Below are 22,295 nucleotides of genomic sequence, written 5' to 3'. Positions count from 1 at the left end.
CACCCGGGACAGCGGAATGCCGTGATGAATCTGTGACTTTACTAAATGATCACGTGCAAAAAGTGTGTGGGCTGACCGTGCTTCCAACGAGCCAGCGGGAGGGTTGTAGCAGCCAGTGGAAGTGTTACTAGGTGGCTGTATGCTCCGTTGGGCAGCGGAGAATGTTACACGTGCAATGTGTGGTGTAACGCTAGTGCTTAGTTACTGTAAGAACATGTCTAGACGAACCGCGGAAATGCCCTTCTTCAGTGCGCTGCAGGTGTGAAATCAATACACCACTTCACGTCTTCCCTTAGTGTTCCTCCTTACCCAGGAACGCTCCAGCCAGCGTTAGCAAGGCCCAGGTCCGCGTATCTCATGTTCAAAGCTGAGAGATCGCTGGGGAAGGAATGTACTGTTTGCACCAGATGGATTGTACAGTTTCTCTTCGTATTAGGTTACAACACTGTTTTGAAATCAGAACAAATTACAGCTACCCAGTTAAATACAGGAGAAAAAAAAAAAACCAACTAGAGTGAGTATGTTTTGTATTTAAAAAAAAGTGTTGATCGATATACTGGAAGAGTGTTCCTGATACTGAAATGCTTTTTATTTCTAGGCGTGCCAGGACCAAAAGGTGACCAAGGACAGAAAGGAGAACCTGGAGAAATGGGTTTACCTGGCAAGGATGGTATGCCAGGAGGAAAAGGCGCAAGAGGAGCAAAGGGTGAAAAGGGGGATGCAAACAATGACGTGATACTAGAAGGTAGGAAGAAGTGCTCTCAGGAGCGCTCCTGCAACAGTGTACTCGATAGAAAACGATAGACTCTGCTTCTGAACTCCCTACCAGCATATCCACGCTATCCACAGTGAAGTTCGAGTATTGCTCTGCCCAGGAGATTATGTTCTTTTTTTAATGCAAGTCTTCACGACAACATTTCTTCTTGGGCTTTGGCTTGAGGTGTGTGTGAATTCCACCCTTTCCAGTGTGCTTTCAGACAGTTTATTTTCTCCTGCTCTTTCCTGCAGTGCAGTTTTATTTTTCTGTTAGAGAATGAGGGGCAAATTTCCACTTAGGAATGCATGAAGCAGCCATAAATACGAGCCGTGTACGATTAAAGCACTGTAGCACCTGAAGCGGGGGTCTTAGAGGACAGTGAGTGGGCGTCAGCAGTGCTTTGTCTCTAATGGGCCTGTAATGCAGACAGATAAATTCCATCGGTGTCCTACAACTCGTGGAGTTGTGTATGGTTCACCTTCCAGCAAACAGCATCCCAGTGAGTGTACTGCGCCGTACAGTGCGCACAGTTTCTGTACGCGGGAACCTCTTCAGAACAGAGAGGCTCGTTTAGAGATCTCTCGAAGTCCATCCCGTGGAGACGGGCAGTTCCTGCAGGCTGCCTGTTGCCTACAAGGGCTGTGACATTGTACTCTGTTCTGCACATAGGAGCAAAAGGTGAACCTGGACCGCCAGGGCCCCCTGGACCACCTGGACCCCCAGGGCCTCCAGGAAAGCGTAAGGGTAAAGGTAAAGCCAAAGCACAGCTTCAGGAGAACATATACAGCAGCAAATGCACAGGTTAGTTCTTTCCAGTGTTCTCTTTACTGTTAAAAACAGGTTCAAGATTAAACCCATTGCTCCAGGTCTCACAAAACAGTAAGCATCTGTTTACTTTTGCTGACATCAGTAAAAGTGCACAAACTTAGAGCTGAGCATGTACCTGGGTGGTGTGCTGAAACGCGATTTGGATGAGGCAGCAAGCTGTCTCCAGCATAATACTCGTCTTTCAGTGGCGCTGTGCTAAGGCTCAGGTAAAGTAAGTATGTACACGTGGTGTTTTCTGTTGGATGGGTGTGTTTGGAAAGAGAGAGAAGCGCATGTAACCAGGCTTTGCATTCTGCAAAATGAAATTGCCCAGCTGTTGGCAGAATTACAGCAAGCTTGAACTAGCTAAGATTTAAAAGCTGGAGGAATGCAAAAGGTTTCTCTGAGACTTTGTGTCCATTTGAATAAGGAAGTTTTGGAGCAGGGTGATCTCGAGTTCTTTGCCGTTGTTGCTGTTTATCATTATTGTTTCGTGAGTGGCAGGTGGATCAGGAGTCCCTTTTATTTCCTTTACTGTAGCCATGCTGGTGAGACAACCTGGCTGATTCTAATACTCAGAAAGGAAGAATTAAGGGCAGAGTTCCCTTTAAACCGTGGCTGCAAATTGCACAGCACACACTGTTAGAACCAATCTGAGTAGCAAGACAGTGAGTTAACCGAGTTCAGTGGCAGATGCAACAGTGGTTTAACAAGATCTGAAGACAAGGTACACTTGAGTATTTACTGCACAGAGGACAGCGTCAGAGAGACTGTCAGGGAGACCCTCCCGTGGAGCTGTGGGGTTCAGAAAGCACCCCCTTGTGTTCTAAACTCCTTCTCAGAGGGGAGTCTAGGTGTGGCTGGATCCAGACTTAGTACCACGCTTGGTCAGTGGTTTATGTCTAAAGGATTATATATGTGCAATCAATCCTTTATATCACTTAGCTGAGATTTCAGTGTTTCTGTGCCCTTATTCCCAATTCACTTATCGAGCATCTGACACAATAAGGGTTCTGTCACCATCAAGGAGTAACCTTGAGATGTGTCCCTGCTCAAGGGGAGATCCTGGTGTGCAGCCCGCTGCCGTGCAGGAGATCTCAGTGGGCCCGGGGCTGTCCACTATTTATGGAGTAAGACGATTGACTTACATTTGCATACCAGCTCTCCGCTCTAGAGCAAGGTCTATGGCCCTTAGCTATTGTGGTGTTAGCTGTCTCCCGCCAGATGCAGTCATCACGACCACCACCGCTGGCTACTGCTTAAGCAGAAAAGGGGGGGGAGCACACCCCCACAAGCAGAAATCTCATTGTCTTTGAAATTCAGAAATCCATGAGCTGCTGTGCAAGATATAATTGCACCACTTATTCAGGTAGCCTCTTTTTAAGTGTTGAAACAGACTGAAGTGCTTTGAAGGATCAGCTATCTGACGGATCTCTGATGGATTTTAAATCCCAGCTGGGAGTTATACTCAAATAACTCTGCAAAGATGAGATCTTCCTCAATGAGCATTTACCTTTTATGAGTCAGTAGGCTAAGAGATATTATTTCCAAAACTGAAAGAATAAAGCAGCTTTTGCAATCAATATTCATATCCCTTTGAAGAATAGACGTGACTATTTGCAACTGTAATCGCCTTATTACATAAGAATACAAGAATTATTTCCTTAAATTAAATTTTGAGTCAGGTAAAATTTTATTTCTTTAAGAGAAGAGAATAATTAGTTGGAAGCTCAGGTGTATTTGTTCTCAGTGGTACTGTTAGCTAATTCTAAAAGACACAAACCATCCCTGCTCCACACTCCCTCACTCCATCCTTCCCACCCTCTCCAGACAGACAAAATCAGTATTTTTAATGTCTTGCAAACTCCATTAACTTTCAGACAGACTATTTTATGATAGGAATCAGTAGGATATATATCTTTTTTTGATGGAAAGAAAGCAGTGAAAATTCCACATAAACGTCTCTGACTGAAAACTATCATTTTAATCTTAGTTGCTTTCTCTTTCCTGCAGCTGAAGGTCCTCAGAGAGTACTGCAAACATACTCAAATGCAAATAGTGCACCTGCCTTCTCCACAAACACTGACCTGGTCCTCGACTAGCCTACAGTGCTAGATAAACTACTGTACAGGGAGCCGCTCATTCAGTGAACTGTATCAGCCCAAGAAAATTAACTTGTGCATTGCAACTTATAATTTCCACTGAGTGGGTTCCTTTCTTGAGGTATTTTGACAATACTTTGAGATCAGAAGCTGGAACGGGTTCTGGTGGGATTGCTAGGTTCTAACTCCAGGCATTCATCTTCCCATGGCTGGACTGACAGATTGTGCCTTGTTTGGGAGATATGCTGTGATCGTATGTCCTGTGGTCATATCACCACACGTCCTAGATAAATGGGTGGGGGAAATATGCGGTGTTCTTGCTCTATCTTGGAGTAGTTTCCTTCTGCACGAACGAAGAGAATGTAACGGAAAGGAGAAAACAACAGAGCAGTCTAACCCGTCCTTTCTTTCCTGAATGTCACAGTACCCTTTCAGCATTACTTTAGAGTTATTTCATATTTTCACTATCTTTCTCTTTTAAACTTCATCAGAAGTAAATCCCAGAAATATATTGGGAGGCAACAACAAAAATGCATGGCCAAAAGAATGTGTAGCAAGCAGTGTCAAATGTGTAAGGAGATGAAAGTTAAGAATGGAATTAGAAGAGAAAGCTACAGTGAAATCAGGGTATCTTCAGCAAAGAGCTGAGCAGTGTTCTGTCTCTATTCCTTCTAAGCAAACTGAGATGTGTTGCGTTGTTCTGAAGGCAGAAGAGGCACCTGGGTTTGTAGAAAAAGGTCCATAAATAATTTCACCAATGCAGTGTTTTAACAGTAAATGCTAAGAGAACACCCAACCAGTTACTCTCTAAATTGTTGAAGGGTGAGCAAAAATATCTCCAGGTGTTTATGTGAACCATTTCTATGTGCGTGAGGAATATAGAGCAGAATTTCCCCTAGTTTTTCACATTGCTTCCTTGATGGCACGGGACGGAGCTGCATTCCTGTGTGTTCTGTGCTCGGCATGTGGGTTACGACTTTATTACTGTCTCCAGCATTTACAGCATGAGGAAACTTCCCGTCTTGCCTACAGAGTTCAGCCCCTCTGCTGGCGAGGGTAGATTTGGGCACGACGCTTTTGCGTTTAGCCATCGCTCATTCTCAAGAAAGCTGCTGTGCTGTTAGTGCCAAATCAGCCAGCTGCCAGCTCTCTCAGCTGTCTGAAGTTATCTAAGGAAAGGGGCAACTCGGTCTTTCTAGGCAGCTCTTCGGAAATACACAGCTAAGGAATTAAATCTATTGCATAAAATTAGTTACTCCTCAAAGCTGACTGTCAGCCTGACGGCTTTAAGGAAACAAACAAGCCTGAACACTTCATTTCCTTGGCAGAAGTGAGAGGAAGTATGTTTTAATCTTATTTTTTGTCTGACTAGCCTAAGCTTTTTTTTGCCCAGATTAAACAAAATCCCAGTTGTCATTCCTTTATTTTAGTGGAGTAATTGATGTGCGTATCTGTCGTGTCAGACAGAGAAAAATGACATGTTTTACCCTTTCTCTCTCAACTGTAGCTGAGACCTGTGCTGTACCGAATGATGATACGCTGGCTGGGAAAACTGAAGACAGAACGCCTGGTCCTTCAGATAAAGATGGTAATCTGCTACAGAGTGTGACTAACTGCTGCTTACTGTTTTGCTTGACCGATAATGGACACGTGCCTTTTCTCCCCTAGAATGTGTCATAACCTCTGTAGGAAGTCCTGTGCACTTTGTCAGCGTGCTCCAAACGTTTGGAACTTGGATGCGGGAACCTGCAAATATAAGTGATGAAAGGATCTGGCTTACCATGCATTTTTCAGGTACCCCAGTAGTAGTCACTGATCAAATCTCAGCTGTTGCACTAATGTTGCTGTCTGACTTCCTCCAACCTCAACTAGTGTTTCTAGTCGTGTTTGATTTCCCCACATCTTTTCCAGTGTATTTTCCATATTACCTCTATAATACTTGACTATACGTATGGTTGTAGATATTTGTACTATCTTTAGACACTTTCAGAGTCAACATTAGATTTTGAATAGTTTGAGGATTTTAGGGTTATTTTTAACCAATCCAGGTTTAAATGCCTGTTGTTCAGCCTTTTTGTTACTTTCTTTCAACAGTTTCCTGTGGTTTCACTTCCCTAAGTTGTAACTAGGTGATTTGCCTTTTCGTTCAGCTAGGCATGAAAAGGAATCAGATGCTGCATGAGTTTAGGTCCTGAGTTTTCAGGACCTAAGTGGAAAAAGGAAATATTTCCTGTGTATTTACCAACTGTGTTCAGAGTTAGGGCCTGTCAGGCCTGTGGGAAGCAAGCCCTTGACCACCACCTCTATAGATTTTTTTTTTTGTGTTTATCTCTGGATTACATTATCTGTTCCAGCGATTTGAATCGCTCTTGAAAACTCAAATACAATTGTTGCCTGTCAGATATTTGATTAAGATCGTCTTTCAGTAGATACTGAGTTTTAGAGTAGAGATTTCAAATCTGGATGAACCAAATTATAGTATTTTTTCCCCCACCTTTTCCCCTTTGTTTAGGAAGCTCTGTAAAAGAATATGAGAATTCCAATGCCTTGCTGAATGACAGCTACAGGGTCATTAACATCACAGGATTCTTCCATGGCTGTGGTCACGCAGTACAAAACAATCACCTGTACTATCAAAAGGGAGGAAGCAACGTCATTCTGAAGTAAGTCAAACACAGTTGGCTTAAGGCAAGTGATGTTGTGGAAGGACCAGCAATGGGTTAGAGTGACGGAGAGTGGACCTCAGGAAAACAGACCCCTTTCCTTGTACCTTCTTATGTTTCTTTTTGATCCTCTGTAGGTCAGGAAGAATGGTTCAGAATTCTTTCCAGCAGAGAACTAATTCTCTCCCGTCTGTAACTAGGATGGGGGTCACTGGCCTTCCCTCTGTGTATGCAGATGCTGTGGGAGGAGAGGAACTGGGAGGGTAGCCCTGGTCCATCACTCTGCTGTGACAGTCAGTTCTTTAAGCATTGTTCAGCTCTGTGTCTAAGTAGTTAACCTGAGTAACTACTACATGATGGGACAACTGGGCCTCCAGACTAACTAGATGGCATGGGCAGAGGTGACAACAGATTTTTCTTTTGCCTATCCCGGGGTCCAGCAGGTTTCTGTTATACAATACGTTGCTGTGGGTGTTCTTGCACTTGGATCCTCTGCTGTGTTCATAATTGTGAGAAAGAAACGGGAACTAAGGAATGTGGAGGTCACAAAAAAGGTATTTGATAAAAAAAAATAAGCTGCATATCTATCTGAGTAAGAACTGGTTCACGGAATCACAGAATCATCTGGTTGGAAGAGACCTTTAAGATCAAGTCCAACCACTCACCCTGCACTGCCAGGGTCCGTAGACCGTGTCTCTCAGCACCACCTCCACACGGCTGTGAAACCCCTCCAGGGATGGGGACCCCACCACCTCCCCGGGCAGCCTGTGCCAATGCTTTACAACAACTTGCTGGGTTGATGCACTCGCAGCGCTCTCAGCACTGTTCTTAGCTGGTAGGGATTGAGTTAATGCTGCTAGTGCAGAGGAGTGCACTAAGGCACCAGCTGAGGACACGGCGACCTGGTGAACTGCACATTCCATTGTGGAGGAGAGGCTCCACTACTCGATTTCCTCATAAGAAGTTCCTACAACTCTCCCGATATACCTCCCTAAATTGGAACTGGGAATTCCATCTCTCTCTCTTCAGTTTCTACTGAGGATAGAGACAGACAATACAAATGAAAACCAAAATCTCATCTTGTGAGAAGAGCCAAGGAAAGACCGTCCAAGGGCAAGTGAAAGATTGCATCTGCTTTCAAGTTCTCTCACATGACTCTGATGTTTGAGCCAAGAACATCACTATACTTTGATGTCTGTTCCCAAGCAGGTGTGAGTTGCCGCCTTCCTGTAACCATTTGGGTGCCAAGGAATGTGAGCAAGCTGCTTGGATGCTGTAATAGTTATTCTGCCAAATACAAGCCCACTTTTTGGCAACCTCCTTTAAACATCTTCAGGGTTTTTTGTTTATCCATCTGTAAAAGACCATCTCTAAGCAATACACAGTGATAGGACAGAGGTTGCCCACCTTTGCTGGGGTACTGTTGATTGGGAAATAAATACCTTCATGTACAGATGAACACAAGCTGTTTGTGGGAATTTTCAAAACCTCTCTAAGAAGTTGCTGAGAGATGGCCTTTCTGTTCAGGTATTCACTCTTAAGATTATTTATCTTCAACACAGATAGAATGAGGCACTATGAATTCTGTGACAGCGAAATCCTTGATTTGGGGCTGCGGAAAAGCTTTTGGGAGCTTTTGTATTGATTTAATGGAAAGAACCGGTGAGGACCTGTGGTTCATTTTGCAAATGTTGAAAAGATATTTAAAAGGAGTTTCCTGTCGTATTTAAAAGCTGGTAGGACTAGGTTGGTCTGACCTTTGGCAGGTTTCCTCATGAGGGTCAGATCCCTGACATGATGATAGCTTCATCCCTTCTTCCTTTGTTTCATAACGTGCTTTCCCACTTCTGCTATTTTTGGTTGACTTCATTCATCTTAGTGTTCAGAAAAGTGTCTGTAGCTTGAGTTTCCTGCAGTTGATGAAAACATTACCCTCTATCTTGTCACTCACCCCAAGGTGCCAGAAAATGAAGGAATTTCTGAACTGTGGAGCTTTAGGCTAGACTGTCCTTGACTGGGTGAGCGGGAATGAAACCCCACTTTTCTGCTCCTGTCAGGATTTTCACAGAACTGAGGAGAAAGATGGTGTTTTGTGTTGCAGAGCTTCCATGTTTCTAATGAATCTTGAGATGCTTTTTATCTTGTTGGCTCTTTATAGAAAACCGTCCTGAAGAAAATGTGCATTTCATGTGACTGTTCCTGCTAAGGGCTGTCCTGCTGGCTCTCGCCCTCGCATGAGGTTATTTATTTATGTATGAGGCAACTACGAGAGTAACTGGGTTGACACCCACATTTCTCGGAAACCTTCCCCAGCCCTGAAGCCTTTTTTAGTTGCACATACATGCTGCTGTAGACATGAGTTTTAAAAAAGCTGAGGGATATTCTAGTTAGTCCTTTTTTATTTTCTTGGGATGATTTTTCTAGTCTATGCTATCAACGCCTCTTCCACAGAAAAATGATTCTTCCAGTAGTTTTCTTTCTATTCTAAATTCCTGGATCTGAAATGTTCCTGCCATTAAGCCTGACTTTTCAGAAAACTTTTGTAACTGTAACAGAGCCCTGTATTGAGTAATGGTTTTCCTCTCTTTGAGGAATGGAGCTATATGGTTGGCTCCGAGTCCGACAATGAAATGTGCTTCGTTACAGAAGGTGCTTTTAAGGGATACAGCGTACTCCCTGCCTCCGCTAAAGCACTGCGTTATTCAGTGATTAAATGCTAACTGCAAATGTGTCTCGATAGTAGCTGATTATCCTCTTGAACTAGTAAAAAGCTCAATTTAGCTGCTTAATGCTGCTGTCCTCAGGTTATCATTCTATTAAGGAATCTCAAGGAATAAAACCAATTTTGTACATCAGAGCTGAGACATTCAAGCTGTCCCGTTGGAGGCCAACATGAGGTCAGAATTTTGGCTCTGCAAAAGTAGAATTTTATTCCTTTGACGTTTACTTGAGCAAATGAGTGCATTATCTAAACTGTTTTCAGAAGAGGAACTCTAAGACTAGGTGAAGCTGCCCAGAATTTATGTCAGTTTGGTCAGTCGCATTTTCTCCCTTTAGTTCCCACCTAGCAGAAAGCAAACTTCTGTACAGATTTTCCACAAGTTTGGGCCTTCACCTGGTATGTAATTCTTTCTCATACCCATTCCTTTTAGTGGCTTCTTTCATCCTAGTGATAACAAAGCTCATAGACTAAATAAAGTGAACCCCACCAAAGTGAGGCCGTGCTCTTGTGCACCTTTTAGATTGGTTATTACTTTGGAATTTTCTCCTGGTGTTTTGGAAGGTGCTTTGAGTGGAGTAGTTAATCTTAGAAGACATCGGAGTGGTCCTTGAACTCAAGTATTTTCAACAATGCTTCTGTCTGTGATAACGCGCTCTGAGTTGATTCAACCAACCAGTGCGTATAAAAATGCATTTTTGACACAACACACCGAATGCTTTCTCTCGTTTCAGACTCGGGCTCGACAAAGCGTCGCTGGGCATGCTGCTAATTGACAATGCCTTGTATCACGGTCGTAACTACCTCTTTTCTAACTCGAAGACATATTTCAACATTGCAGTGGATGAGAAGGGTCTTTGGATCATATACGCCTCAAGCACTGACGAAAATATAATAGTAGCACATATTGACGAAGAATCATTTTCAGTCATTCGGCACATCAATACCACATATCCTAAGTCCAAGGCTGGTAACGCGTTCATAGCATGTGGCATTATATATGTTACTGACACTAAGGATATGACAGTAAGTTTTGCTTTTGATTTACTGAAAGAGAAGCAGATTGATGCAAGGTTTGACTTACGGTCTTCACAGTCTGTTCTTGCTATGCTTTCTTACAGTCTAAGAGATAAGAATTTGTACACGTGGGAGAACGGCAGCTTAATGGTATACCCGGTGCATTTTGGCAGATGAATATAGTTTAAAGTGTCACGTATGGGAGCCGTGTCTGACCGAATAGATTATTTAAAGCTGTCTGACATACCCTGGGGGTTTCTTCCCTTGGTATAATTTTCTGTTCCCTGTCGGTGATCTGTGAGCACGCATAAAAGGGAGATCAGGCGCCTTTGTACAAACGCACTTCAATTATATAGGCCATTCTCATCTCTTTAAAAGAATAGCTGTTCAGTATTGCTGCTGGCACACAGCACAGACTTGCTTTTGTTTTTCCCCTGTTATTCAGCCAATAATTATATTTAATGTACCCTGAATATTCCATGGTCATGTGCTCAGCAGAGACTATTTATAACTTCCCGTTGCAACCATCTTATCTGCAATCGTTTTCTAGTCAGTGATTATGGTCTAGTAAATGTCTAAATAATGAACTACTGTGTACAAATACCTTTGTCACTTCCACTTAATAATTTCCACTTACTCTCTGTGAATAATTTTTTTTGGACAAAGATATACAATGATAAAAATAATGGAGATGGAAACTGTTGTTTAAAAAGCAGAAAGCTTCGAATTTGACAAGTCCAGTGAACTGTTACATAATCAAAAGCAAAATCCAGCCCAAGTGCAAGAAGAATGGGAATAATGATATTATTGAACATACATGACATTGTGCTTACTAAATGAAGCGTGGGAAGAAAAGCAATGAGGTATAAAATTGAAGAGTAAAATTTGTTATTAAAATTTCCTTTCTAACAAGTGTTTGAATTGCTTGTGATGCTTCAGACTCTTCGTTGACCCTCACCGCCCTGTAAATTATACCACTATAACTTGCTTATAAAGATACTTAATTATAGTAATGTATATTTCTAAAAAAAATTTTCCCCACGTTCATTCATACAATTGAAATCGTAAAATGAAGGTTATACTTTTTTTGCTGCTACTCTTAGAGAAATAAAATACCTGGAGCAGGATTGTGTGTTTTCATCGTAGTGCTTAGAGACTTAATTTGCTGTTAATCTTAATTCAGAGTTTGCCCATTCATATGCAAATTTTTGAGCTAGAGGTGAGAAATAATAGGAACTTTATTTTAACTTTGTTCTAAATTCAACATTGAAAAATAAATCCCTACTGTTGCTTTGTGCACCTATATTCAAAATCACGCTCTCAGAAAGACTCTACCTGAATTCCTAAGCTGCCTGTGTATATCGGTGAAGCTCACGGACCTCATCCAGGTATTCAGAAGCGAAGTATCACTTAAACCCTGAACTGCACGGAGCTGTTTAATACCGATGTGACATCCACGCACCATCGAAGGGGTCAATTAATTTGGGAACCTGCCTGCAGAACCTCATCTGGCAAATGTGTTGGAGAAACTCCTCTCTGCAGCTAAGCTTCCGTGGGGTGTCTGGGCCTGGGCTGCATCCTCTCTTCTCAGCACACTTCTCAGCTGGTTTTACTGAGGCCAAGATTCGGGCCTTGCTGCTAAGAACAGAGATGCAGAGGGAAAGAAAAAAGCGTGATTAATACTCTGAACTAGCATGTACGTTAAAACGCGTATACCCGGGATTCTCTCTATCCCTGTAATGAGTCCAGCGCTACGGTGCTGTGTTTGTGGGCTGCTTTTGACTTTGGCGGGGTGTGGTTTTTCTTTTTTCCAGTTAGGAGGTTTTCTTGTGGGTTTTTCATTTGGTGTTTTTTTCTGCATTGTTTTTTTGAAAATTGAATTATGGTACTCATATAGTAAACTTTTTGGTTAAAAAAAAGCTTGGCAATATACTTGGGAAATACAGTTCAAGCCAAATGTGACAATTTCTAGATAATGTGCCTATCTTAAATCATGCTCCATGTCTGAAGGTCATTGTTGAACCATTTGGATCAACCTGCTGGAGAAGGAGAGCCAGCAAAATTCTGCCTCTTTCCTCAGTGACAGAAGCAGGCTGAGTTTATTGCAGCTGCTTTTGTTGGAGACAAAGAACTATACTCTTTAACCTTACGCTTTTCTCGGACAGCTGGAAATAAAACGCAGACAGCTAATCCTTTTTATCTCTGAGGTCAAGTGAAAGGCAGTCTGCTGGAGGTTTACTTAAATCTGTTTAAATATAAGGAAGAGTTCTGGAATGGACGGTTCCATGAAATAAAAGTAATTTATTTAACTTACAAAGAGAAAACCAAACAATGACATTTATTTTTCCCTCCTTTCATACTTCTCATACTTCACAGCCTGCAGTTTAAAATCACCTTTGGAGAAAGGTGCTTTTTATTCTGGTATATTTTACAATACAGCACAGACATCAAAATTTTCATTGGAGGAAGAAGACAGTTTGTTAACATTTAAATATGCAGATACCTGTTCCAGTCTCTTAAGAACATATTTTTTGTTTACAACAGAAAAATACATCTGACAACAGGAGCTAGTTATATTACAAGCAAACAATATTGACCTCTGCATAGTTTATACAATATACCGTGGTAATAATTTAATTACCAGTTTTATCCACTATTTACTAGCTGGCCACATAAAGCCTGACATTCATCTGAAATGTGGCATTATACGTTCCGTTGGAATACTCTTAACAGCTACATTTAATGAAGAAGTTTCTGGACAGGTGAATTTCAAAACTAAAAGCTGACTAGAGTCATGGATGTCTTCACTACAAACGTTTAGTGCTTACAATACATTCCTAAAGTAAAGGCAGGTGTCCAATAGAAAACAGAGCTGTCAGAAAGAAAGAAAATAGTGTGCAAATTAAAACCCATTGCATTTCAAAATGTGTTGATGTGCAAGTTACAGTATCAACTGTGTATTAATACTAATGGAAAAAAGTCTCAGCCTAAAATGATGGATGTCTCACAGTACGCTCGTGGTTGCACGTGTTCCACAGCATTTGCATCCATTACACTTTCCTGCAAAAATCTTTTACACTGTGTACCTTTAATTAAAACTAAACTATTTTACAGTGAGTTGTACACATGCTTCAATTAGTGGAAAAAACTGGGATAAAAATAATCAGAACCACATCAGAAATGCTTACGGACTTGTAGAGCCACAGTGCTTGTTAAGGGACTGATAACTGTCAATCTTTACAATACACTTACTAAATGCAGCCCGTGGGTTACTGAGCAATAACCCCACCTACGCCTAACTGTGCTGGGTTTAATTCTTTGCTTTTACAATACAGTACATGCACATCCACCCCGGTGATCCTTATGGCCTGTTGTACTAGTAATTTTTCATCTTTTTCCCCTTAATGCTGCAGTAACTGCTTTGAAAGGAAACAGAATGTTTCCCTCCCACAGCGCCTTATCCCTGTGTTTTTAGCTACTTAAAGGAACATTATAAAAAACCAAGATTAGCTCACATAACGCTACAGAATGTCAAAAATGCCTGAAGGTACATTGAAAATGTTGGGAAGAACCCTCATTTTCAGTGTGCCATCTGCTCCACAGGAGAAGGTACGATTGCCTTGCAGAGTTTCGATCTGAGTGACACCAGCACCAATATTTCTGAAAATGGACTGCTTAGCATGTTCATTTTTAAATGAATGAATTAAATTGTAGCCAGTCAGTCTCCACACCTGTATCAAAAGAATGATAAATGGAGATTAAAATCAAGATTTGTATTTTTCCCCTAACATTTCAGATTCCTGGCTGTTCTACATCCTATTCAGCAAAGATAGAGGTGATTTCTTCACAACTTACAAGTCCAAGAGACTTGAGAAGCTCCCGATTAAGTGCCAGACAGCATAAGGCTACTTTAACGTGGACCAGCTGGTTACTTGGCAGGGTGAGGCTGCCCTGTGTTACCTGACCAGTAGTTCCCCCCAGCTTCCTCCCCATGAAAGCTGCAGAAATGGACAGGTTGCATTTTTATCCAAGATGACTACTGTCTGCTTTGCAGAAAGTGAGCTGCATAATTGATAGGCCTGCAGAGTGGAAGCACAGCTGTCTGTGTCCTAAACTGCAAGAGTCCTCATCAGTATCAGGCCGTGAAGTGTGTGGAGGCACAGAAAGCACCTATTAAATAGCCCAGCTAAAAGGAAAGAGACTATTCGCCTTCTCTTTACCATGTTCTTTTATTTCCTTCCTTTAGTATTCAGAAAATAAGCCCTTTAAAACAGGGGCTGTATTCTGTTTGGTTTGGGGGGTTTTTTTTTGGTTTATTTTGTTGTTTTTGTTTCTTACTACTATGACACCTCAGTAGCTGTCTGGGGCTTACAGCATCAAGAGAAAACCAGAACCCGGTGTTAAAGAAACTTTACACAGTGTTGAAGTTACCGAGCGCCCCCTGCATTACAAAGAGAAGTTTCCAAAAGCAAAGCCAGAACGTTGTTGAGAGAAGAAAATACCGCTAAGATTTCAGAATCATGCACTTTGTTTATCCACTTAATTCAGTCACACGTTAAAAAGACTGCTTAATCTTTTTAGTGGAGAACAAAGCCTACCTGCTTTAGAAGCATATCAGTATATTTGAGATTACATGATAGAGAGATGCCTTATGTTTACCAATCAAATGTACGTTTGGGGGGTTTGTTTTTATTTTGTTACCACATTTGTTTGGCAATTTACAGCACACTGATCCGACGAAGCTTAATACGCTACTGCTGCTATACGACTAACTCAGCCCCTCCGACACCTTACCTTCATGTTACCTTCCGCTGAGCCTGTTACAAAATAGTCCTCAGAAGGATCCAGTGCGAGGGCCTTCACAGCCGATTCGTGCGCTTGGAAGGTGTAAAGGGTTTGTCTCTGTCTGATGTCAAAGATGCAGATGTATCCCTTCCTGCCTCCAGAAATCAGCAGTTGATGTTTAGGTGCATACTGAAGTACTGTGGCACCGTGATCATGGCAAGTGAAGGCTGAAGAATAAGGATGCCAGAATTTAATAGATTTGAAACTGTAAGTAGCTTTCAATCCTGAAATGTATTTCTTCTATAAATTGTTATCTGAGTATTTTCTTACTTGACGGATACATTCCTTCATATGGGTAGTGTCACCTTGGCTGACAGCTTTTTGCTCTCCTAAGAGCCATATAGATCTTATGCACAAGAAAGCATGATATGCTTTTTTTTTTTTTAGAATACAGGCACATACCTGAATTAAAAAAAATCAGAAAATATGAAATGCGCTATATTAAGTACAATTCCTGAGTTAAAAAAAGCATAGCTGAACTAAAAGGGTAAAGTAAATATTCTAGATATGTATTATTATATTTAACTTATTTGTCATAGGAGCCCTGACTCAATTTCTTTAAAATGAGGCTGAACTCCGATGCAGTCTGCTTGTTTTAGAATATGAGTCTCAGAACGCACCCACTGCTTATTGAGGTACTGCAGTTGTCTGCAGGAGTTTACGATGGTTGAATTTGCTGTTTTAAGAGCCAGGTTTTTTTCTTTCATAGCGCAACATGATAGAATGTTGCTTTAGTTTGTCACATAAAAGATGAAGTTATTGAACTTGGTCAAAAAGATACAAACATCTTTTTAAGAATCCAGTCCAAGTGCTGAAAGACTAGGACGGGAGGCAGGAGTGGCTTCTACTGACTACCTCCAGCTGTCTTCTCCTCTGAGCTTCAACAGAGTACTGGTTATATTAACTAAGAGTCAGTTTAAATGAAAGTCTGAATACACAAAGGAGTTCAATAATGCAGCCTTCATTAGTCAACTTTTTTTTTTCCCAGGGCTGCATTCAGATATTTCAGACTTGATTAACACTGTCACAAACCCAGCTTTGTGTATGACCTTCTTTTGTCATACTTTTCTATACAGAGCAGATTAATATCAAGCTAGAGACTGCGCAGTACCAGTTCTGGTGCCTGCATTAGTCTGCAACGCGTATTTAAACCAGTTCTCCAGTGCCGATTTTCCCCCTTGCCCCAAGTGCACACACGTGCTCTGTTTCTTTAGTCAAATACCAAGTGGAGGTTTAATTTTCACTATCGTACTTACCATGTATAAGACTGTTACCAGACGAAACCAAAGTGTCCCAGAGGCACACGTTTCTGAGGGGGTGAAAAGAAGTCGTTATGGCCTGTTGCTAAGTGATTCATGGAGTGACATGACTCCAAAAGCATCACGTTTTATGTCAAAGCCTGGTAGAACCGAACAAGGAGCCCTTGACTCTCCGCAGTCATTGGAGAGCATATGCAAGGAGTTAAGAGCTTTAATTCTTTCTGTGCTCTTTTATGTTTCTTAGTGAAACTATACTTTCTATCTTCAAGACACGTATTAATGCTATATTGTACCAAGAAATTATAGAACTTGTTATTTTCAGAGAAAAAGAAGTATTTTGCCTTTGCTGAACGTGTTTCTCCCCAAGCAACAGCATCACGCCAAACTAGCTGCCTTCATAATACACCTTGGGGAAAGTGGTTAATTTTTGACCACTCCTCGCAGAAACTGAATTTGGGAAACAAGTGACTGAAGGAATGATGTTCAAAGAAACCATCTGGCAATTTCAGCCTGTAACAAAGCTTAGAACACTGAGCCTTAAAATGTGCCCCACACATCGGTGCCCAAGGGCTAGCAAGGTAACGGAGATGAGTACGTAGCATTGGTGAAATTCCTTTTTCGGGTTTCTTTAAACACACCTGTTATCATTGGACTGTCCCGACGTAGCAACTAGGCTTGAGGAGGTTATGAACGCGAAGTCACTTGTGGTTTTACTGTGGCACTGCCAGCTCTGTTAAAGACAAAACAAACAAAAAAGAAGCGATCTTCCCAGCTGCAGTCTGCACCAAATGTTACTATCCAGTCTGATGTCGCTCCTAGTGTGACACAAACAGTGTTTTCAACAAAGTTTAAAAACTGACGGGCAATGCAGTTTGAAACCTCAGAGAGTGAAGCCATGGATTAAAAATCCAGGATAAAGCAAAAAGATACTCTGGTAAGTGAACTATAACAAATGCACAGCAGGGCGTATCACATTAGCCTGGATTTCAAATTAAGCACAGCCTTCGTGTACTGTTTCAGAAGCGGTGAGAATAATTTAAGAGTGTATTTTTACTAAGTCTTGGGGTTGCAAAGTCATTACTGGCAGCTCTGATTTTTAATTTAGTCAAGGGTAACGCTGAAGTAGTATTTGTAATTACACCACAGGTTATGGTTATTGTATAATGAGCTTTCCAAAGATGTATCACTGAAACTCCACCGTTGTTTAGATAAAGTATGCCAGTTAAAACCCAGCAAAATCCAAACTGTCTCAGTGAAACTTATGCTCTTCGCCTGTCTGAATTCTCAAAGATCTAGCTTTATAAACAAAAATGTCTGTTTACTTACCAGATAGGGCTTAGGATTTGAGGTGGTTTGGTTTACTTGCCAAATACTTAAAAATCCTTCACCATCAGCCACACCACACTGCAAGGAATGAACCGCATTCATTAGCATAACGTGCTGGTTACTGGATGCTTACGTCATGACAGTAACACTGACTTCAGGAAAAAACCCAGCAGAACCACCAAACCATTACCTGCACGTTAAATAGCAACAACAGGGACTGTCAGGTACACAGCAGTTTAGACACCACGTGAGTTCAGCGCTCATTGTTTAGTTATTATTTAATGATCGACGCTCTCCTACGTACCGAACTCTTGTCCGGAAATAGAGGCTTTTTAAGCGTGGAGACTTATCCTTCAGATCCTGATGTTAAATGCTGAAGCTTACGGAGGCGTCATTACTCCACGACGCTACTTGGCAGTGCTGGTGGAGTAAGGAACTGACAGCATGCCCTAGAGGAGCCACTGGTGAGAACTGTTACGGAAGGACTGTACCATATGTATGGTCAAATGGCCGAGTTACAGATGTTAACCAAAATGCGTAACAATTAATGTCATTAATATATTCTATACCTATAGACATTTTACAAAGTGTTTTCAGAAATATTTAGAATTATTTTTTGTATTTTCTCCTTTTAGTCAGGTTTTATGAGTCCTGCCTGAGTGACCTCATGTGAAGCAGTGAAGACAACTAGTAATCTTGATTTCTTACTTAAAATTGATTTCCATGTGATGTTAAGATTGCAATATCTCAAAACATACTCAAAATACTGATTAAAAAAAAAGTCAAATGAGATTTTATGGTACCTGAATATAAATATGCTGGGAGATACTTTTTATTTCCAGCTATTTCTAAATGTTGACCTTTGCTGGTTTATGGCTGTCTTACAGTCATGCCCAAAGTCCTGTAATTCACTGTTGATGGCTTTTAGCTATAATGAAGTTAAATAAAATAGTTTGTCAATAAAATGCAGACAAGATCTGCTAAAATAACACAATGGGCAACGCGAAAAACTGAAGAGGTGGGTATTCCTCCCAGTTTCTTTGTCCACGCTGTTTTCTGCATCTCTCGTACCTCACAGAGTCGTTTCTGGCCAAACTGTCTGGCTGTTTTACATTCTCTCTCTGCTCTCCACCGTACTGGAAGGTGCTTGCAGTCTGCAGCTAAGGGGCCGTATTACACACATCTCTATCTGTGTATCTATCTCTCTTCTAGGGAATGCATTGTCAAAAGTTCATCTTGGCCAGGATGTAAAGTCCGAAGCTCTTCCGGAAGACCAGTGCCTAGACTGATACAAGTTTGCTTCCAGAAAATAAGTAAGCTCATTTTTTTATTTTAAGTAAGTGCTTAATTTAAAAAGATCACCACATGGGAAGAAATACTTCAGAATAGGGAGAACAAAAAGTCTAAAAATGAGGCAACTGGGAAGTATGGAGCTGACAGAACAGAGAGGAGAATGAGTCAACTTTTGTTACAAATCTTCCAAATGCAGCCAAAATGCATGATGTGATACTGCTTATGCCATCATTCTGGTACCTCTTAACGGGTGTTTGTCACCAGTTCAAACGGTTTTAGAGGTCACAGCACAACCAAGTCTTTCCTTATGAATGAAAAAATGAAGAAAAAAAAAAAATCCTAAACGTTGTACTTACCTTATTGCCCTGGGAATTGAAATACATTCTTGTAACCCTGGCATTACCAGCCTGCCGGAAGCATACCAGCTGCTGTGGCCTTGTCCACTCAAACATTCGAACGCTACCATCTTGCGCTCCTGTAAGATCTAAGATTAAAAGATGGATGTTCATTAATGCTACGGTATTTTATAGAAAATGAGCTGCTCTGTTCTAGTAAGCGATTCACTTACAATACTGGTGGACTGGATGTGAAGCCATTCTCTTGACGTTATTCAGGTTTCTTTTAATAAGCTTCATATAAAACAAAACAAAAATTAAAATAATTTTGAAAAAAGACACAAACACACTCTTCAGTTTTGTTTTGTCCTAGTACATGGCGAGCATCCCCCAGTTAAGGAAGCCTGTTAAGCTAACATTTGCATGTAATTGTGTTTAGTTGCACTACAGGAATTAAAGCTTGTTTATGACAGCTTTTTGAGACATGAAGGTTCAAATAGTATTAATATTATCTTCTACTATACAAAGAATTTAGGCACATCCTGATGTGTACACTTTTGATACTAGTCCCAATGCAAGAATTTAAAGTTTGGGATTGTTCTGCTTTTGGTTGGCTTTTTTTGTTTGTTTTATTTTGTCTCAGGAAGCTCCAGGTCCTACATCAAAGTTCCCATACGGAAGAGAAAAACTTAATTATCCCGTTACTTTCTATGTCACAATAGCTTTATGCCACAATATACAAGAAAATGCTTAGTTTGGCCTTCTTTCTGGCCAGGTCTCGGTCATTGTAGGCTTTTTATGTCAACACTGAATTAACAGTATAATGACTAATGCACACTAGGTCTCTCTACTAAATAATACACTAAAAAAATTAACAGTCTCCTGAGCTGCACGCAAGAAAGTACTTACCACACCAGCTCCAGTGCTAGTTTGACCACTGCCTAACCATGGCATAGATGAAGATGGCTGTATCTGACTTACTCCAAAAGATGGTGCAGATGACTGAGTTAGCGTTGTGGTAGAACCACGGAAGTCAATATCATCGGAACTGTGGAAGAACAGCAGTGTTCCGTTTTAAACAATGCTTGCTTATCTCACCGTCAACGGCCTAACGGCAGGGAGGACAGGAGGTGATTATAATGGCACTATAAACTGGTAATTCCTGCACTTACAATGTACAAATGCTCCAAAGCTATTGGTGATTAACCTCAAGAGATGATCCTAACTGTGGTAGATTGGTGTCGAGAATATAAGCTCTCCTGCAAAGATTATTGTTGGAATTGTCCTGACCTGTGTTTACGTGTGTATCTGCTCTGTGCAGTGGAGTGCGGTACGGATGAGTGCCTGCTGCAGCGGATACACTCACAGTTCTCAGCACTATAATGGAGGAGACTAATTCAGGAAGTTGCATTATACAACCACCAGCTACCACAACTAACCTCCACACTGCAGCGACGTGACTGCAGTGTTTCTAAGGCTGACCTCCATTCTTAGCTTATGCACTGTGGGATTTTACTTCACTGGGCAGTGCAGACATACCCAAAATACTCAACCCGCTCAAAACCTTCATTTCTCCACACGTAAAACAAATTATTCTTTTGCCTTCCCTCACTCCTTGTAAAGCAGTGTGAAACCTACTGAAGAGTAATTAACTCTCACACTTGCACTTACTCGGGTGTTACACATGCAGCCTCACAGTAAAGCAATACTCTGTAACCACAAAGAAATAATCCTACCTTTTAGACTCTCTGTCATATTCTTCCCCAATCCATATAAATGACTGAGCAGCCAGTAGAGCTGAAATATCCAGTTCTTGAACATCATGTGTAGATGCCAAAACAATTTCATTGTTGTTTGCCTACGTAGCACAAATAGAAAATTTATACTAACTATAATTAAGCTATTTTTATTACACTTATTGTAGTATTTGAGGCTTACCTTATTAACTGCAAATGCCATTATCATATCTGATTCTTTGTGAATGATTTTTGCTTTTCCTCCAGGGTAGCCAAGATCTGCTTCAACCTACAAAACATTTATGAGAAATTTCAATTAGCATGAAAATCCATTTTGTAGCAGTACATTCAGACTGCAAAAATCTGTACAAAAGTCATGCAAGAAAAGTTCAGTGGCCTCAGCATTATTTGGGAAGCTAAACTTTAGATTGCTCATACTCTTTGGTGTTCTAGAAGCCGAAAGTTACAGTTGAGTGTAAGAAACACAAAGTTGTGTGTGCAACTCTACAAGGTGCTCACTCATCCCAATTTTCAGGACGTCCAAAGTTAATTCACCGATTAAAAGCCTGCCACACAGACTACACAGAACACATAGCTTCTGTTAGTCACATTAGAGAAAAAAAAAAGCCAGTTCCACAGAACTTTTAAGAATGTGCTAGAGGTTTGGGAGAAGGGATACTACCTTGTTTTTGTGATCTTCTGCTACGCAGTTTTGTTTGACCTGCTCCACACGATCTTCTACAGACTACATAACATCACACAGTCACAAACACAAAACACATGCACAAACAAATATAAAAAAAGAATGAAACATTCCAAACTAGATTTTAAAGGCCACTCTGTCAGTAAATGATGACAAATGTATTTTTAAGTTTTTATAAAAGGCACAGAAACTAAGACAGGAAGCTAAACAAACTCACTTAAAATGCAGAGCCTCCTAAATGAACACAGAATGTATGATAGAGTAAATAAACGGAGGAGTAATACACACACAAACTCCATACTTACAGGAATGCTTAAAGATACTAAATAGGATACTTATTTCCCATGGTACTTATGTGTTGGTTTCTCAGTTAGGAACTCATTACAGTTGTAACTGATAGAATTCGTAAAGCCCCATATTATATATTCCTATATAATATTACTTTTATATGTATATATTACTCATGCATATATACATATACACAAAGTAATAGCTCATTTAAATTTCATTTTCAATATGACTTGGAAAAAATATTACATGAATACTCATCTATTTACTTGTTACCATTATCATAAACGTTTTGTTTCCTTATTAGGACAATATTCAAATGCATAAAGGTAAGGCGACTATGTGCTGTCTAAAAATAGTCAGTTCAGTTGGTATTTCAATAAACAACACGACAGTTGTGTTGATTTAAAAAAAAAATTACAACACTGTTAAATGAAAGAAAGAA

The 22,295-nt window shown here is 40.8% G+C and overlaps 2 protein-coding genes across 4 annotated transcripts in view; one reads left to right on the top strand and one right to left on the bottom strand.

The window, feature by feature from the left end:
* The window catches only part of GLDN (gliomedin), a 15,564-nt gene extending 5,311 nt beyond the window's left edge, over positions 1-10,253 (top strand). The window contains exons 4-9 of the mRNA XM_010146115.1: positions 599-745; positions 1,427-1,558; positions 5,174-5,254; positions 5,335-5,460; positions 6,179-6,329; positions 9,783-10,253. Of these exons, the coding sequence (XP_010144417.1) occupies positions 599-745; positions 1,427-1,558; positions 5,174-5,254; positions 5,335-5,460; positions 6,179-6,329; positions 9,783-10,242 (1,097 nt within the window). The 3' untranslated portion in view covers positions 10,243-10,253. The remainder of the gene's footprint in view (positions 1-598; positions 746-1,426; positions 1,559-5,173; positions 5,255-5,334; positions 5,461-6,178; positions 6,330-9,782) is intronic.
* A 3,296-nt stretch (positions 10,254-13,549) lies between these two features.
* The window catches only part of DMXL2 (Dmx-like 2), a 42,553-nt gene continuing 33,807 nt past the window's right edge, over positions 13,550-22,295 (bottom strand). For all 3 annotated transcript variants that reach the window (XM_010146116.1, XM_010146117.1, XM_010146118.1), the window contains 10 exons: positions 21,062-21,148; positions 20,860-20,981; positions 20,033-20,171; positions 19,357-19,417; positions 19,145-19,272; positions 17,496-17,573; positions 16,808-16,899; positions 16,167-16,219; positions 14,860-15,077; positions 13,550-13,796 (listed from right to left, as the gene is read on the bottom strand). In XM_010146116.1, coding sequence (XP_010144418.1) covers positions 13,587-13,796; positions 14,860-15,077; positions 16,167-16,219; positions 16,808-16,899; positions 17,496-17,573; positions 19,145-19,272; positions 19,357-19,417; positions 20,033-20,171; positions 20,860-20,981; positions 21,062-21,148 — 1,188 coding nt within the window. In that variant the 3' untranslated portion in view covers positions 13,550-13,586. The remainder of the gene's footprint in view (positions 13,797-14,859; positions 15,078-16,166; positions 16,220-16,807; positions 16,900-17,495; positions 17,574-19,144; positions 19,273-19,356; positions 19,418-20,032; positions 20,172-20,859; positions 20,982-21,061; positions 21,149-22,295) is intronic.

This window comes from Buceros rhinoceros, unplaced genomic scaffold (genome assembly GCF_000710305.1).
Source record: "Buceros rhinoceros silvestris isolate BGI_N320 unplaced genomic scaffold, ASM71030v1 scaffold7272, whole genome shotgun sequence".
In the NCBI taxonomy this organism is placed as follows: Eukaryota; Metazoa; Chordata; class Aves; order Bucerotiformes; family Bucerotidae; genus Buceros; species Buceros rhinoceros.
This window is presented reverse-complemented; position numbering and strand designations above follow the sequence as displayed.